This window comes from Ornithodoros turicata, chromosome 1, assembly GCF_037126465.1.
Source record: "Ornithodoros turicata isolate Travis chromosome 1, ASM3712646v1, whole genome shotgun sequence".
In the NCBI taxonomy this organism is placed as follows: Eukaryota; Metazoa; Arthropoda; class Arachnida; order Ixodida; family Argasidae; genus Ornithodoros; species Ornithodoros turicata.
In genome coordinates, this window is record NC_088201.1 from 48,091,857 (window position 1) to 48,110,209 (window position 18,353).

The 18,353-nt window shown below is 42.6% G+C and overlaps 1 protein-coding gene across 3 annotated transcripts; it reads right to left on the reverse strand.

Annotated features, from left to right (window-relative positions):
• Positions 1-1,620: 1,620 nt before the first annotated feature.
• Positions 1,621-18,353, reverse strand: LOC135378182 (cyclin-dependent kinase 10-like). Of its 3 annotated transcripts, XR_010418299.1 has the most exons (16): positions 18,021-18,352; positions 17,771-17,843; positions 17,630-17,701; positions 17,408-17,510; positions 17,275-17,356; positions 17,051-17,118; positions 16,702-16,754; positions 15,951-16,020; positions 15,767-15,826; positions 15,493-15,616; positions 8,816-8,865; positions 7,244-7,333; positions 7,136-7,188; positions 2,992-3,073; positions 2,430-2,533; positions 1,621-1,699 (listed from the first exon to the last, which is right to left on the reverse strand). XR_010418299.1 is itself a non-coding variant. In XM_064611114.1 (15 exons), the coding sequence occupies exons 1-15, from the start codon at positions 18,114-18,116 to the stop codon at positions 1,675-1,677; spliced, it is 1,101 nt and encodes a 366-aa protein (XP_064467184.1). In that variant the 5' UTR covers positions 18,117-18,352; the 3' UTR covers positions 1,621-1,674. The 3 variants fall into 3 exon arrangements, 2 of the variants coding, with proteins under 2 accessions (XP_064467184.1, XP_064467183.1); XM_064611114.1 differs by lacking the exon at positions 2,430-2,533; XM_064611113.1 differs by lacking the exons at positions 1,621-1,699; positions 2,430-2,533 and adding an exon at positions 2,585-2,758 and having other exon boundaries at positions 18,021-18,353.

Here is an 18,353-nt window from a genome sequence, read left to right on the forward strand (position 1 = left end):
GTCAGGAGAGCCTTTTACGTATTTCATACGTCACCAAAAGAAAAAGCGGCGGCCACCGATTCTATGAAACGGCATTCGATGAATCGGCGTTGGGGACATTTTCTCCGGGGACCTTTTTTCCTACACCCGCGTAACCCCCATAATGGATCCCATTTCATACCACACTGTACGCATCACTCCTCTCGTTGAGTCACCCGGTGCGGACCTCACACCCCTGGTGAAATCACTGCCTGCCGGATTAGGCATTTCCAGGACACACCTACCTCACACTTCTCACTAATATTATTTGAAACTTCTTGCAGGGGTTCTCAACTGATGGAGAATTCCCCCTTGGAGGGGGGGGGGAGTTGGGGATATTATGGGAGAATGTCACCACACATTCGCCTCCAATCGGCCTTTGCGTGCACTTTGCGTAGTATATCATTCACAGGACCTCTCCCTCGCCAGGATCGCCTCAACGGTATGTCATGATGGTTCCTGGGTGTGCACAGTGCCTAACGGTACAGTCACCTACTACAAACAATACTTTCAAGAAACTCAAAAGAAGCAATAAAATGCCTCGAATTTTTATGCGTGTATTCCTTTGGAGTTAATACAGGTCGATAACCAGGGATGGATAACGAACGTATTTTTGTTACAGTTTCCATTTTCGTTACTGCTATATTTTCGTTCCCGTTATCCGTTGCTGATACCAGCTTTTAATTCCGCTGCTGTTTCCGGTAATGGAACGGGTGTTGCAGAGCTGCGGGAGGACAGCCAGTCCGGCTCTGTCAGCACCCTGTTTTGCACAAGTGCTGCATCGGTGTCACGCGTACACACTACACAAGTAATTTTACGTCGTTGGGATGCACACATCTTGCTCGATTTTTAAAGAAGTGTAGGAACATGTCTTCAGACAGTTTTCTGTCTTCAGTCACTCTGAGTTCAGCAACCCAAGATGGGTGTAACTTTCATCCAATGTCACATTCATAGGCGGATGCTCTCAGCAGTAAACAATACTGCCATAGCCACGGTGAAATGAAGAAAGTAAAAAATAAAAATAAAAAATCATATGCTGCCATCCCTGTGCTATGGTGGAGTAGAGTGCGTGGAGTCTATGTCGTGTAAGTCTCATGTCTTGATGTCATTTAAGTAAGTAATGTCACGAGTAGGCAAGCGGGTGATGCACCCTCGGTATCCAATATTGCGCTTTGTTTCCATGCTGTCGTGTAGTATTTAGAGCATTACATAGAATGGAGTCATCAAAATACAAAAATGAAATGAAAAGTCACTGAAATGTCATTGCACAACAGTAATAGCCATTACCGGAATTCAATACTGGACGATAATTTTCATTTCCGCTTCTGTTTCCGGTAATCGAGGACAGTGGTATGCGTTTCCGTTTCGGTTATCGTTACCATCTCCAATTTCGGTAATATACCGTTTCTGTTTCCGTTACCATTACCGATACCCTTCCCTGGCGATAACACTTTGATGAACGACAAAAAGGATACATGGAGCAAAAAAGGTTGAAAACCACTTTGTATTTGGCTAGACTGCATTTTTCATGCCCATAACAGTATCATTTACAGTGTTGCTTGATCCTACAAAATACACTTTTATGGACTCAGAAACAGTAGGTCCAGTCAGTGGATCATTTATTACAGAACACATCACATGACAAGATCTGATAGGTCAATGCAGTTTAGGCATCTTCTTCCTGTAAAATAAAGAAGAAAGTGTACTCACTGTTCCTGAATTTACAACATATTTATAACTGTTATGAAATGCTTTTCAAAAATGGGTATTTAAAGCAAGTACAACTGCAAATCAAATTGTAGCACCGCATTTCAAAGAAGTAAAATAATGTCTCCTGGCATTACTAAGCACTCTATGCATTGTGGGTACACCCGCATTTTAGCAGTGATACCGAATTTCTACCCCAAAACTGCACAGCTATCTTGGGAAACCATAGGTATACCTGCACCCGTGCTCAACCTCTATCAATGAAGCTGTGAAACCACATATATCATGCAATGCCAGGCATCCACAGAAATAATGGAAGACAAGCGTAAAACTGCTGTATCACGTCTTGCCACATATTATGATGGAAGGGAACCGCGGGACAAGGAATAGACGTACACAGGACAACAAATTCTCAAACACAGCAAAGGTTTATTCCAAACCAAGAGATTTTATGCAAAGAAACCTCAGAAGAGGGAGAGGGGGGGACAGCAGTTACACTGCCACATATTGTTGGCAGATAAAAGGTCACACAAGCTGCAGTTCTGGTGCAGACTGCTGCTAGACAGCAGTACGTTTCATCAAAGTAGACATGGAACAGGCAACATTTCCTTGAGGAACAACAAAGGACATGGACACAACGAACTTGACACAGAGATTCACATGGGTTGCATTACATTTGAGCAAGTATTGTGGCTTGAACCTACATGCAAGGCTAACCAGAGCTGTCTACTATACTGACAAGGCCTGTCGGATGGGCCCACTCAGGATGCTTCATCCACAATTTCCATTCTTGAACTGTTTTCTTGAGCTTGGAATTGAAATATGCTTCAGTTTACCAATATTAGCTTCCACTGCTTAGGCCAACACTTCCTATTTAAGTAGCATTATTAGTTGCTTCTTAGCTAGGTCCCTTTTGACTTTTTTTAGCTAGAATGGGTTAGTCAACAGAGACTCGTAACAGTCGTGTCCCGTTTTCCTTACCTAGTATAGTGCTCGTTGATGTCATGTGTTTGTGCTGCTTGCGCCTTTTGAACTGCTTGCACATAATGCACATCAGGATAATAATACGCAATAAGGAAATCAGGAAAGTATCTTTTTCTGTGTCCTTTGACGTATTTGACTGAGACAAAGTACAAGGTTCTGTGCCATTGTAGCAAAACTTTCAGTTGTGATTGTGATTTTTCTTCTGTCCTTGTTCTTTGCACTAAATGTGTGCTAGTCTAACGGATTCAGTCAGTATAATAGTCAGCACAATTTCCACCTTACCTGTCTTCTGATAAGTTGCCCATGCCACTTCGCTTCAGGTTCCTGTGCTGAGGAAATGATGGCATCAACTCGGCCTCACATGCTGGTAAGAAAAACGAAGGTAGTTATCAGTACACATGACACAGAGAGTTAACAAAACAAAAACAGCAAAGTGCAGCTAATGCAAGTAGCCCAAAAGTCACCACCTTCCTGATTTATTTTCATGCGTTAAACGTGATAACCTCTAACGAGTTGGTCAATCTCTGATAAAAATGTCGTACAAAATTCTGTATTATAGCGGTGCATGTTCTGTATTATAGCGGTGCATGGCACATGCATATAGCATGTGCATGTGCCTCTGTTTTGCACATCTTTCAAAGATCCCCCACTCTTTGAGACAAAGTGTAAGAAAACGAGGGAAGAGGATGGTGCTTCGTGACGTGAGTAATCCCCCTGGGAGGATGATCACAACTCATGGCGTAGACTGACACAGTATAAGCAAGTACCATAATTACTCGCATAATTTGCGCACTTTGTCTCCCAAAAAAGTCAGAAAAATTGGGGGTGCGCAAACTGCGCGGGAACATTCGCTACGCTATTGAAACGACGCAAAATTTCAAAATTGTAGTATGACGGTCATATAGGCTCTCGGTAGAGCCAATATTGACGTTATCACTGCATTGTGCAAGCGCAAAAGAAGTACCCAAGTACCGCGCAACCACCGAGGGTCTGGAGGCAAAATGCCGGCCCACCACCGGTCATTTTCCGGTGAAATACGTCGAGACGCTGCGACGCTGCTGGAAGACGTCTCACTATCATCCATTGCATCAGTGGACCATCACCCGAAAGTGTGCGCAAATCAAACAAAAGCACCACAATAACTTCAGCAGCACTTATGGCGTTATGAAAAGCAAGTGCTGCAGTCGCTGAGACGTGCGTGCCAGACATCCGCGCGCAAAAACGCGGGTGGCAAATTATGCGATTTTTTATTTTCTTGTCATTTTTTGTGCTAAACTGGGGGTGCGCAAATTATGAGATGATGCAAAATATGCAACTAAATACGGTATAAGCGCATAAGTTGATAAGAAATGCATAAGCTTCTGATGGAGTGCTTAATGAATGAAACAGGGTTTTGCACCATGTTAAATGTCACGTCCCTGCTACTTTAAGAATTTCGACCCTACAGCTATGCGACTCAGAATTTCAGTTTGCTTGGACAGGTCCCGACAAAAGTTTACGGAACACGCGAGCAGTGTATTTTCTCGTCGGTACGACACCCTAGCGGCAAGCGGAAGCTCGCGAAATCAGGCCAGTTCACTGCCTCAGAGGGGTGGACGACTGCGCTCTTAGCGACACACAGCGGTAGTTTCGGTATGATTACTGTTGTATGTGCCCGCGAAGTGAGTTGGATTTTACTGTTGTGGTCGCCAACAACATGTGATTCAACTATTGTTGAGACAGTGAGCTCGCCGCTATCATTGTGATAACAAGGATGAATCATGGTGGCAACACTTTATGGTGTATTGCTTCTATTGGAAAGATGATATGTAGACAAGAGAAAGAAAGATATATTGTGAACTGTTGCTTTATTATAGACGACACATGACGAGCTGATAAACAATTGACGCTGACATTGATAATTGATTGATTGATAAACAACTGACGTTAGTCACGAGTTGTTGACGAGCACAACAGTTAAATCCAACTCACTTCGCGGGCACATACAACAGTAATCATACCGAAACTACCGCTGTGTGTCGCTAAGAGCGCTGTCGTCCACCCATCTGAGGCAGTGAACTGGCCTGATTTTGCCAGCTTCCGCTTGCCGCTAGGGTGTCGTACCGAGGGAAAAAGTACATCGCTCGCGTGTTCCGTAAACTTTTGTCGGAACCTGGACAGTGGCAAATTCAAAATAAATATTGCACATTTATACAAATTTTCGCTAGTCATGCTTTTGCCATCTTGAGTAGACAGTAACCTCCAGAGGTGGGCAAATGCCCTCACGATCTTTGCCCTCACCTCAATTTTCGTCACAGATGTTTTTCCTCACTTCACCTCATTTTTGGGGGGACTTCGTTCCTCACCTCACCTCAACCTCCTTTTAAAATTATTTTCCTCACCTCACCTCATTTTGTTTCTGAAAAATGTTCCTCAACTCACCTCACCTCAACATTTTCCAGAACACTTTTTCCTCACCTCACCACCTCAACCTTCTTTCTGAAGTATTTTCCTCACCTCACCTCAACCTTCATTCTAAAGTATCTTCCTCACCTCACCTAAGCTCAACATTCTTTCTGAAATATATTCATCGACTTGTTTTAATCTTTGCCTCGTCGAGCTCACCTTAACCTGTTTCTGTAAAAAGTTTTCACTTCACAATTGCTCTTTCAATTAGGAGTGGCGTCGCTCATAGCCACAGTTGCTTCGCGGCGCTAACACGGAATCAAAAAAGTACTAGGAGCGGGTAGGTGTATACGTTGTAGTTGTCTTTTTACTGCTTCGTTGGTTGACTCCTGACAACAAGTTACAAGTACCCACAACTAAGATTGATTGCCTTGCTTGGTACGTCCTTCTTGCAACAAGTGTCCACTACATGTACGATCAGTAAAAATTGGACGTAGGGTACATGGTTAGAGAAGTTGCACAAACCGAGCAATTTTGAGTTGTTTTTCATACTGGCAAGGCAGGGATGGCTTTTATCGAGTATCTTTCAAGCGAGAATGATAATGGAGCTGCGGAAGTCGTTTTTGGGATGATATGCAGCTATACTACGAATTACTTGTACATTTTGTATTTTTGTCTGTTATGACTTTATATTATCGATCAATATTATTTAAATAGCAGACATATTCGTTTGTAGCCAGAATTCGGGGACCTTTTCTTCAAGACCCTTGTTTTAAGGCAATCAGGTGGACGTGCTCTACGGACTACTAGTGACTTATGTGTGGACTTACTAATTAAATTACTTTACGTAGACACAGACCTCTTGTGCCTTTTCACCTAACTTCATTGTCGTACTAAAAGCTCAATATTTCAACTTGTGGCAATACGGAATATGTGCCATTATTTGCACTTATTGCAGTTAAAGCGTGTGTTGTTGCCTCCATTTCTTACATAAGTCTCTGAAAGGTCATGGGTTGTCATGTATTATCGTTCCAAATAATACGTGAAAGACATCTGCTTACAGACTGACTAGTTTGGCTTTGTTGAAATCTAAACACTCAAAGCACACAGAACTATACTGACTTGTTCATGTGTCTCACATCATGTAAGTGACTCAACTGACTAGTTTAACTGTATTGAAATCTGAGCTAAATACATAAAGCACACATAAGCTATGTTCTCTTGTACGTGTATCTAATCTGACACGTCTATCATGTATCTGACTCAACTGAAAGTCTGAAACTAACGCGCTTACAGCGAACACATTGTAGTGTAGAGAGCCTATGCTCACAGTACAAAAACATTTCTGCTACATTGGTAATAGAAAAAGCTGGCTCTCGGTGGCCTTTTAAGAGATAGCGCAATTGAAAATAACCGCTCCACATCTCCTGAACCTCCCTCTCAAACATTTTTCGTCACCTCACCTCAATCTCAGAAATTTTTCCTCACTCACCTCACCTCAACGTCCTTGTCAAAAATATTCCTCACCTCACCTCAACCTCCTCAAAAATTTTCCTTGCCTCACCTCACCTCAACCTCCCTCTCAATCTCTCAATCCCCTCAATCTCTCTTTTGAGAATTTTTCCTCACCTCACCACAGCTGTGCGTGAGGTGAGGGTGAGGAAAGGTGAGGGCACCCTCACCCTCATTTGCCCTCGTGAGGATGCCCACCTCTGGACCTCACATAACAGATACTAAGAGAAAACATAAATTTGAATAAAATTCACCAACTTGCTACATGTCACGCAGTTTGGACCATTACTAGCATTTGTGAAGATCTCTTACTTTGCTGCTGCAGTTGTTTCAGTGGAATGCAAGCAATTGTAAGGCACATAGAGCTGGGGCCCTTACACTAATTATTTGTGTATCTATTATATTATTATTTAATACTTGTATTATATGATTAGTATATTTGTATAAAAATGTGCATACAAGGAAGATGGAGCCTATGTGGATGCAAAGGCAACAACAACAAAGCAACATTGGATAATCGGCTACTTACGCAAGGGGGGCTCAGTAAAGTAGGAACTCTGAAGGGACTCTTCTGCAGTAGCCCTGTGAACCAAATAAGAAATATAAGAGGATGGGATAGAACACTTATCATCTGTACCTTTTCTTTGGATCATACATGAACAGAAAATTTAGAAGTCTAATGCCAGCTGGAGACAACCAGGGGAAGAAATGCTTCAAGTTGTTGTACCTGAAAAACACACAAATAAAGTACTGTAAAAGTGATGTTTTGCGGTCTTAATAATTCGCAAGTTCGTGTGGAAGCGTGTTTCGGGAATATTTCGTGGGACCTTAATTTCTCGAATTCACGTGGAAGCGGACGGAAGTGGAAATGGGGGATCGGGGGAGATTGGGGGTTCATGACACTGTGTCACGAAGCCTCTACCATGCCAGCTGGCTTATAGAGGCTTACCGTGAGCTCCAATCCCGTGACAATGACAAATGTACTGGTTCTGTGGAAGCAAGTACCTGCAATGCCAAGTGGTACAGTATGCGAATAAACTACTGACATTGAAGTGGCGTTTCAATTATAGAAATGTGTGACAAGAAGAGATCTGTGAGAATAAAGGTCATCAAGTAAGTCAATTTGTCTTTGTGGAGCTCATATCGTCGCGAATTCCAGTACCCATGCTTTTTCGTTCCCGCTACCTATATTTCGCGGAACCTCAATTTCGCGAAAAAAGTTTGATCGCGATATTTGCGAAAATTAAATCCTCGCAAAAATTTATGCTTTTACAGTAGTTGCTAAACTGCTTTTTAAAACGCCGGTTCCCATCTGGGTTCTCTGGAATGTAAGGAACCTGAAAAGCAACTCAAACTCTTCCGCAAATGGGGACTTTTTTCCTAGCTTACCAGCAGATATTGGGAAGCTATGAAATTCAGTCTCAGTTCAAAAAAAAGCTACTGTATTTTTCTTCATGATGTCATGGAAACAAGATCTAAACAAGATGGAAAGTAATTGTTTGGACGCTCACTGACGCTCGACCGGTAATCGAGGGATGCATGGTTCAACTACTTCTACTTAAACATGATCTTACAGAAGTCTACAAAGAGGCTCCCAAAAAGGTTAAGGGTATTAGCCTTTTGAGGCAGCCTGTCACAGTGCCCAAAGGGACCTACCGTATATCCGCAGGCAAAAAGCATGCAGGTACAGATATCACAATAATTTTGAGGAATGCCCAACCGTCTCTCTTAAGCACTGTTCGGTAATCCTGGAATGGTATAGACAATTTGTGCGCCTGGAAACGACGATTTTTGCAATTTTTTTAAAGCTATCACCAAAGGAATGGGAAATGTATTTTGCGGTGCAATGAGGTGCATCCAACGTGCACTTTCTTTTTGTATCAGAAAAATGTGATGTTGACTTGGCAAATTTTTTAGATCAATTGGGAAAATTCAATTTCTCAGAAAAAATAAATTTGATGAAACTGCTCAGAAGTCATGGCAAAACCTTTCCCGAGATAAATAGTGTTGACCCCATAGTGCTCAGACAAGTAGATTTTTTTAATACGATTTTTTATTTTTTTTTCCACGTCATGTGAAACACTCTGTATGTGGGTCGAGTTGACTTACAGAGGTTATTGTTGTCTCAAAAGTGACAGTATGTCTCAAAGCAAGTGAGAAGACATAGTGCAACGAGTGAGTGAAGAAGAAACAAATAAGGAAAGCTTACGGCTGTTGCTTCAGGGTGAAATTCTCCAGAGCTGGAAGCTTAGAATAACCCTGTAATACAGATAGAGGCAGGACTATCAGAACCAATCTGCACAGAGCATTAAACAAATGCCTATTGATCACAAAGCAACAACACAGGACGAGAATGACGAGTGAACGGAGCTACTGCTTTACTTCAACTGAAACAAGGGTACAATAGAGCACATAGTTTTATAGGTATTTCGCATGCGCCTGCTCACACTCAAACCCAGTTCTTCATGGAGTTGATCAGTTACTGCTGCGCAGATAGTGCACTTCCGCTGTTATCAATTCTATCGAGGGTATGCTTATGCATCTTTCCTTCCCGGCGATTTGTACTACAAAGGCCTCCTGAATTTCACGGGATATCTGTTCTTAGTAAACACTTTCTGTCACTGTGTTGGAAAAAAGAGGGGTGCATCCACATTCTTTGCAGTGTTGTGCCACGTTTCCTGTCACGCTTGTGTTTGTTACACTGTAGTCATGCTCACTCAAACTAACATTTATGCACCTTCCAGTCTGACCCGTGTACGAGTCACACACAAGCACAGAGCACAGAGCACACAAGCAGAAGCACAGAGGGCTCACTACCGTAAAACAAACATGCAGAACTGTGATATTTTCCTTGTTTTCTTCCCTGTGTGTGCATGTCATGGTAAATAATAGGGCATAATATGTATATAACAAACATAATGGGCATCGTTGCACTGCCAAGACCTTTGGTGAATGAAAGGAGTCAAGGAACGGAGGGGAAAGGACGGTAGGGAAAAAAAGGAAGGTAGAAGGGAAAAAGTTAGGGGAGGAGTAAGGGAAAAGCTAAGTTATCTCAGATGGGTTGATGAGGCTATAGAGCAAAGGGGCAATAACTAGGAAAGGTTTGCTGATGCATCCTCTGCGGCGATTGATAATGATAGTTTCAAGCAGGATTCGCGAAGTTTGTCTTTGCAGGCAATAATAGATTTTGTCTCACTGAAAAGAGGAAAACAACCCTGACAACTGTTCAAATGTAAGAATAATTGAGAGGATAATGATTTTTTAGCAACATTGTTTTTGTGTTCTCTTAAAGGGACGGTCTCATACAGCCGGGGCGATTCCGAAACTTAGCCAAAACTAGTTTCACGAATACTGTACACATACAACCGTCAAAGTTTCATTCGGAATAACCAAGTTGTTTTCGAAGAATTTGTCAAAATGTGCCGTAAGAGCAGACGACGAAAGCTGCGCTTCTCTCATGCATACATCACGTATGACGTCGGCCTGCGGGTGCGTTGTCGTTGTCACGGTAATTGTAACTTGCAGAAGCACCTTGGGTTGAGTAATCCCCTTTGCTCTCGAAATGGGGACACTTAGGCATATACCTCCGCGAGTGGAGAATGTAGTCCGAGCATTGACTGTGGGGTCTCCCATAATGTGGCGCACAATCGGATATGTGGAAGCTAAGTCACGTGTTTTCTTTCCGCGAGTATTTAATGCGTTTTTTAAATAAACACGTACTCCTTCTCCATGTACATCGTCAGCGACACTTCATTTCGAAGCCTGATCAGTGTACAACGGGGAGTGTAATGGAAGCGCGCGTAATATATTTTTGGTCGGAGCTGTAATGCGACCGCGTGTGCCGATGGCCAGCGACTTCAGATTTGTGATTGTGGATGGGGTTATTCTGCGACTTTTAACTTGCCTCTGAGGATTAACATAGTTGTTCTGAACCACCATGCTTGCCACTACTTAGAATGCGCGTTTTTCACCTGAGAACTGAAAGAAAATGTACGAGAGTTGCCGCGGTGCCCAGTAACTTCTGAAAGTCGTCTGCTCACGCCGATGCACTAGCGCACGCAAAAGCAGACGATTTCTGTATCCTATCACGGACTTACCCGCAGGGCGACGTGGCTGTTCTTACTGTTGCCAACACAGATCGCGGCATGCTCTGCAATCTTTATCAATTTAATTTGGTTATTTAATAACTGTGACGTGTTTTGTCGGGTAAATTAGCAGAATTCCATTTTCAACAAAGGGCAATCGAATGGTACACTTTATGAAAGGGGCAGGGGGTACGAGACCGTCCCTTTAAAGGTAGTGCAAAGCAGCAGGCAAGCTGTTAATATTGGCAGCAGCATTTATTCCGAAAGAAACCCACACTGCAAATTTTATGTGCGACAGAAAACTCTAAATATTTTTCAATCATGACTGAAGTTGCGGTGAAAAGACGTGGGGCAACACCTAGTAGGAAACAATCACCCATTCGTCGAGCAACAGTGTTACATGTCCCCAACCCTCTATCGGCTAAGTCACAGGCTAAGTAGCCGGCTTCTTGAACTTTCTTTGAAAAGTTTGTTCAAATGAGATAGTTCCTGACATATATCCTCTCAAAATGCAAGAACAGTGGTACATGGTCGAAATGAGTAAAAGAACTGTCAGCAGAATAACCATGGGAGTCACCTACGCAAAAATGCACCACGTCCAGCGACCCTGCGTGGTGACGATGGCAACGAACCACAGATGTCTCTGTACGCTCCCATTGTTTTTGGCATGTTTATGTTCCCCACCCTACATGGCAGGAACTGCGGAGTTCGTGTTGGGTCTTAGACACAGGGTTGCCCGTAATATTAAAACTACGAGGTGGATTTGAACGAAATTTGTGGCGTTCGTATACTGAGCATCCCGGCTGTCATATGAGCCAGCAGTATAAGATTGCATGCCGGCTGCTTTACAGTACCTTTAAAGGGGCCATAAACAGGTACAGAAGGTGCACATTTCTTTGTGTTATATTATTGAAACTTATACAAAAATCCTTGCAATTACTAACTCTCAAAAACAAAAGGCGCTTGCATACGGATGAAATATTCACTGCACTCTTTCGCATTTTAGCTCCGCCTCGGGCTCGAACTTTACGTCCCCCCCCCCCCCATTTTGACGTAGCGCTTTCCTCACCAATTACGATCGAGTGTTCCACGTATGATTTTATTTCAAATGCGGAATTGAACTAGATGAACGTGAATCCTCTTCTATTCAAAGTCTAAACAGTTACAGCCTCAAACTGAAAAAGAAACGCGTTTAATTTAGGTATCATACGCGCACTACGTTTTCTGGGCAGTAGCACGCAGCACACCACGAGCACGAATGAACATCCGTGACTACAGTTCCGGAATCTTAGGTAGGTACGCGATGGAACATCTTCATAATCTTGGAATGGTTCCGACAACTGGGGTGCCGTACTTTGGTTTGAGCCACGCGGCATCGCGTCACCAGCTCGCGTGGTACAGTGGATAGCGTGCTGGCCATGTCACGTCGTGACTGGGAGGAACCCGGGTTCGAATCGCGTCATGTGATAGCAGCCCAACTGATGACGTTTGCGCCAGCCGGAGATGTTGAAGATGTCATGACGCTGAATTTCGGAACCACGGAGCACAAAACGTCGTTTCACACAAACAAACTGAGCGCTCCGACTCACAGCTGATAACGAAGTATGTTTATTGGCTGGTAATTTGAAACGTCACGTGCGCAGCTCGGCCCCCCCGATTGGACGGCAAAATGCTACGTAGCCATGTGACGTATGCGTGGTGGAAAGAGGCTTGCTGGTTACTCATCTTTGAAAGCAGTTATATGGGTCAATGAGCTGGCAAGAGCCGAACGAAATGTATATTTGGGTATTATGATCTGAGTCCTTTCATGGGGTATCATTATTTCAGAAATGTTTGGTGGCCTGTTTACGGCCCCTTTAAGCGGTTGTTTATGCATCTGTTTGTTTTTGCCGATCTAGGATGGTGCACACTTTAGTGGGATGGAACATACAATGCCTTTTGTACATTGAACGAACAGAGTTTTATGGCACATATCGCATTTGTTGTCGGTAGAAGCGCGGATGAACGGGGTAAGATTTGAAAGCTTGTTGGGAACTGTATAAGAGACTCGAATGCCATGTGTAGTCGCTATCTTCCCTAAAGAGTGAGAAATGCCATGAAAGAAGGGAATTATAACAGGACGGCCAGTGTTAGGAGTTGGGGTTGAGCGTACTTGAGGTATGAGAAGGTACCATAAACATTTTACGATTGAATCCATTTGGTAACCTGCGTTCAGTAGGCATGAAAATTGCTGGGTTACTGCGGATGAAGTTTTGTGCACGCAAGTTTTTGCATAGCAGAATTTAGGGCAAATTTAATTATTTCATTTTTAACAGACTCGGGGTGGCAGCTTTGGCAGTGGAGAGGAGGTATGTTTGTTATGTTATATTTATGATAAGTTTTTTTTTTATAACAGGGTGTACCAGCTAACTGCGAACACATTTTTTTAAAACATATATATATATATCACTTTTTTCGAGATGAAATCAATTGGAATATAGCATATGCTGAAGGGCACTCCTTAGGAGGGCACCAGCAAACTCGGAAGGCGATGTCCTAATTAATTTTTAATAACTAACTTTTTAGTTATAATGAGAACCAATGAGAACATCTGGTCTCATTGGTCACCTGATACCATAGCCGTTTTCAGAACAAAAATCTGTTCGATAGATCGTCTGCGTGAAGGATCACAGTTTTTTTCTTTATTTTGTTCATTGCACATCTTCAGAGACGCGTCTTTTCTTCACCCCCAATGTGAAAGGGTGAAAGAGCACCCTATCGCCTCTTGCGTCCTGGAAAAAGACTAAGAAAACAGGAAATGCAACCCAAGATAAGGGCAGTTCCGATAGCGTCGCCCGATACATTTGTTTTTGTTTTGTTTCCGCAAGTTAAAGCTCATCTTCGACGCATGAGGCGGCACTGTGCTCCTTCACCCTCTCACATTGGGAGTGAAGGGAAGACTTCTTTCACGAATGGATTTTTGTTCTGAAAACGGCTATGATATCAGGTGACTGAAGGGACCAGATGTTCTCATTGGGACAACCTCATAGCTTTTATAATTATAGGATAAGATAAATTTAATTCATGGTCCTTTTTTTTTTTTTTCACAGTCACATTGGGACTGAAAGGGCAAGCCCGCAACACAGTCCCGCAAACAAATACACATGTGGGGAAAAAAAAGTGATAATATAACAACATGTACACAATAAATCACTGAAATTTGTCCTGTTTGGCAACACCAACTACATAGCCTATGACCATTGCACATCAATGTAAACAAAGGTATGTTAAGCCTTATAAAGAACACCAAAAGAAAAGAAAAGAAGGAAAGCACACACAAAAGGCAATAAGTAAGAATCAGGACTCGCTTGGATGACTACTCGATGTATTGGTGTTACTACTCGTTGTAGAAAATAATTTTTTTCGTTTTTTTTTAGGTTAAATGAGCAACAGCATGTAATAGTTCTAACATCGAGCAGCAATGTATTCCAAATATTTGAAGCAAAGTAAATAAGAGAGTGGAGACCATAGTTTGTTCTTGATGTTGGAGCAGCGATTGCAGGCACACTCCTCAGGAAGTAGTTTGTGCTGTGCAGGTGAAGTGAAAGTGCATGGGTGGGATTGTGATAAAGCAAGTGCATGAATTAAAAAGTCAATTATTAAAAGTCAATCAGGATATTGTCTTGGGAGTTTGCTGATGGTCTCCGAAGGAGTGCCCTTCATCATATGCTATATTGCAACTGATTCCATCTAAAAAAAAGTTATATATATATTTATAAAAAATCTGTTTGCAGTTCGCTGGCACATGCTGTATATTACCCCTTCATTTACCATAACATGCACACACGAAGTAAAAAAGAAAAAAAAAAAAGCTCTGTATGTTTGTTTGATGGTGGTGAATCCTCTCCGCTTCTTGCCTTCGTGTTTCCCGACGTAACTCTCAGTGTCAAGCTACACTTCAAAGGTGACCTGGATGTGCGCGGGGATTTATGACTTTCTTCAATCGCTCTACATACTCTCCTAGAACTGTTAACTGCTGGCAACCTTCCTCTTCGAACCCCTCAAAAACCACATCTTTTCGAATTTCCGATCTTGCTGGTCTTGCTGAGACGGCTGTGGTGTACCCTCTTTCCTCCTTACCTCTTTGTCCCTCCTACATGTACATTCCAAAATAGAGCTGCGGCAACGCTTCCCAAAAAAGTCTCTGGGTCGTATACATCATTCCTCTTACACGCGGGAAAACGTACACGGGTCAAACCGGAAGATGCATAAATGTTAGGCTGAGGGAGCATGGCTATAATGTAACGAACATATGCATGATAGGACACAACATTGCAAAGAATGTGGATGCACCTCTCTTTTTTTCCAACAGAGTGATAGATGGTGCTGACAAAGAACACGTATCACGTGAAATTCAGGAGGTCTCTGTAATACAAATCGTCGGGAAGGAAAGATGCATAACTGCACCCTCAATAGAATTGATAACAGTGTGTGGACTATGTGGACTAACAGGAATTGGACTATGTGCGCAGTAGAAACTGATCAACCCCATAAGGAACTGGTATTTGAGTGTGAGCAGGAACAAAAAGAAATCCGATTTTATATGCCTAGTTCGAAAAGAAACATACATAATAGTAAAACATTTTATAATGGTACCCCCCCCCCCCTCATCCAGCTCCAAGTCTCCAATTTATACATTACTGTGATAAAATCCAGAGCATGCAATAGTGGAGCAGATCAACAGCCAGGACAGATAGCACATCTATACAAAATCTGCATGTAGAAAAGTGCCGCAGTTGATCAACCGGTCTATTCATCTTACCGGCCAAATGACGTCATTGGGTGTTCCTAGGAGGTCAATGATCAGTTCCAGCTGATGGATTTCTGATCGACCTGGCAGAAGAGGTTTATGAAGCAGAAGCTCTCCCAAAACGCAGCCAGCAGCCCTGAATGTGATCATGGAAATATATGTTGTACACAACACAAGCTGACCTAGATACATACAAGTTTCTTAACAGGTATGTATAAAGAGTTATGTCACGTGGTGTGCAACCGACACCTAACAGATATTAAATCAGGTAAAAAATTTGTCTTACCAGATGTCAATTGCTGTTGTCTGTGTCTTTGCTTGAAGCAGTAGCTCCGGTGCTCTGTACCTTGAAGTCAACGTTAAATGTAAGTTAAGCTCCGTTGAGTAGGATGGGTAAATAAAGATTTCTGAGCATCTCTGAATGAACAAGTACATCGGTTCGGTAACCAAGATGAACTAAAGGTACTCACCACAACGTTACTACACGTGGAGTCATGGGCTTTACTGGAAGACCATACTTGCGTGCAAGACCGAAGTCAGCTGAAACAAAAAAATCTACCCTTGGTGCTTTTCCTCATCACGATACAACAAGAAAAATTATCATTTATGATCAGAAACAAAAAGCTTTTATGTAGCACAGTGGAAAGCCTTAAAGGGACAGCCGCACCCGGAAATCCACCTATGAAAATGATAACACTATGTTCGGCATCGGCCGAAAATCTACTACTCAGCTAATTTTTTCATCTGAAAAGTGCTTAGATATTAAATAAACTAATCTTAAAGATCTGTGCTGCTTCTACACCTGCAGAGGCTCTGGCGGCGTGACATCACTCCCTAAGCGGAGGAGTGACAGGGCGGAACTCAGAAAGGAAAGGCACCGTCCAGACACCCCGTAACTCTGCGAGATGCCCGCACGGCAGCATTCCTCTTCTCAAGGTTGCACCAACATTGGTTCTTAGGAAGCGATGCTTTCTCGTTTTTCCCCCGAGATGAAATTCCGGCACACTCTCAACATCCAGCGTCTGCTCTTGTCACGTATTCCATCGAATAACAGTCAAACTACGCCCCTTTTTTGCGTGGGATTTTCGATACCATGGTCCAGGAGGAATAAAATGACACTATAGTTTCGAAATCGACTGGAACGGATGCAACCGTCCCTTTAAGGTAGTGTTTAGTTTACACTTGATACTTCAGGGAAACTCTGAAATATAAACTGCTTACCAATTTTCAAACAGCCTTTGTCAGTTAATAGCAAGTTGGAAACTTTGAGGTCCCTACGAAAAGTTACAAACATATTATGCAAAGTCAGAGTAATACTAATAGACCAGGTTGAGGCAATGACATAACACATTTGAAAAATGTTAATGCAATGCCGATAGCATGGCATAGATGCAGGCAGGCTGGTGGAGGAACTAAAAATGCCAGATTCTGAGCACAAGGAAAAAAACGTTGTTTTTCCCTGTGCCAGAGTCAGGCTTTTTCAGTATAATGCGATGCTGTACTGCAAAGACAGGCTAACGTTTTTCAGTGTTGCAGATCTTGCATAACGTGTGTCAAGATAAATGGCTACCTGTGCACAATGAAGTTTTTGTGAAGGTACTGGAGACCTCTGAATAACTGTATCATGATACATTTCACCTGAAACACATATACAATAACAATAATGACATGTAGCAGCACACAAGTATGTCAAGGCACAACACTGTTGCAATGGTCGGCAAACCGCAGTGTTATTATAGAAAAAGATACATGGCATGGTCAATGAAAGGAATTCTCTACTTGGCAACAAGTTACCTGTGATTCAGAGAAAGGACTCTGCATGTTGTCGAGCAGGCTCGCCAAGTCTTGCTCACAGTAGTCCATAACCAAAAATATGCTGAAGTGTAGTCAAGTTAGCACAGAGCCCTGTATCACAGGGTATTGTTACCTTTCGAGGCTCTTTCCCACAGCAACTTCTTTAAGGTTGACTATGTTTGGGTGGTTTATGTTCAAAAGCAGGTTTATTTCACGTAAACCACTTATTGGTATGCCTGCAATTGTAAATGTGATCAATGTGGATAAAAACGTGACCTTTACTGCCTCTTTTGTGAAGAAACTTTTTTTTTGTTCTCGCTCTCTCTTTTGCTTTTAAAAGTGAGAATGCACCTACCGTCTTTCTCTTGCTCCATACGGACTTTCTTCATAGCAACAATCTGTCCGGATTTGAGATCATGTGCCCTGTCTAGAATAGGCTGCCTTAGCAATTCATTTATACAAATATTTTAATCAGGAATAACCATAAAATACTTACAGACTATTCCGTAAGTCCCTTCACCTATGCGGTTGAGCTTTTCGAATTCGGTTACCATCCGACATCGCCCAGTCTGTTTTACAGAAAAGAAGAATCACTGCAGTGTGAAAGTCCCCAAAAGAGCAACTGTGCCGTAGGATGTTCATACTCATGAAAGTCAGTGGTAAACAAAACATAGTGGCCGTATTGAATGGTATAAAACTTCATCAACGGTAGACAATTTCACGGAGTGGTGCGATCATACACTTACAATATCTTTGTCTGGAACTTCGTAGAACTTTCCTGTAGAGAGTGAAGCTAGAACCACTCGTTTTTCGGACACCGGTAAATTTGATGCCACATCCATATCCGCGCTGTTATTACACTTTCCGTGATCACGGCCTACTAGGATATAGCGGCGCAAGGCAGGAATACCAAGCAAAGTGTGTATGTTTCTCAAATTTTTTTCCCTGCAGTTTCGTCAAAGTTTGTATCCACTAAACAGCATTCTAATCACGCATGTCCCGCTCAGTCCCTCCAAACACTCCGTGACGCTGGACGTTGGTGTCGCTCGTGTCGCTTTTGGCTCTGTTTTGGATTCCCC

Bases quoted from the DNA above. Each gene is read 5' to 3' on its own strand.
- LOC135378182 (XM_064611113.1), bottom strand. From the start codon at position 18,116: ATGGATGTGGCATCAAATTTACCGGTGTCCGAAAAACGAGTGGTTCTA. The intron at 16,021-16,701 runs GTAAGCAGTTTA...TTTTTGTTTCAG, and splicing joins CAAAGGCTGTTTGAAAATTG to CTGACTTCGGTCTTGCACGC. The intron at 15,827-15,950 runs GTGAGTACCTTT...GTTGACTTCAAG, and splicing joins CCACGTGTAGTAACGTTGTG to GTACAGAGCACCGGAGCTAC.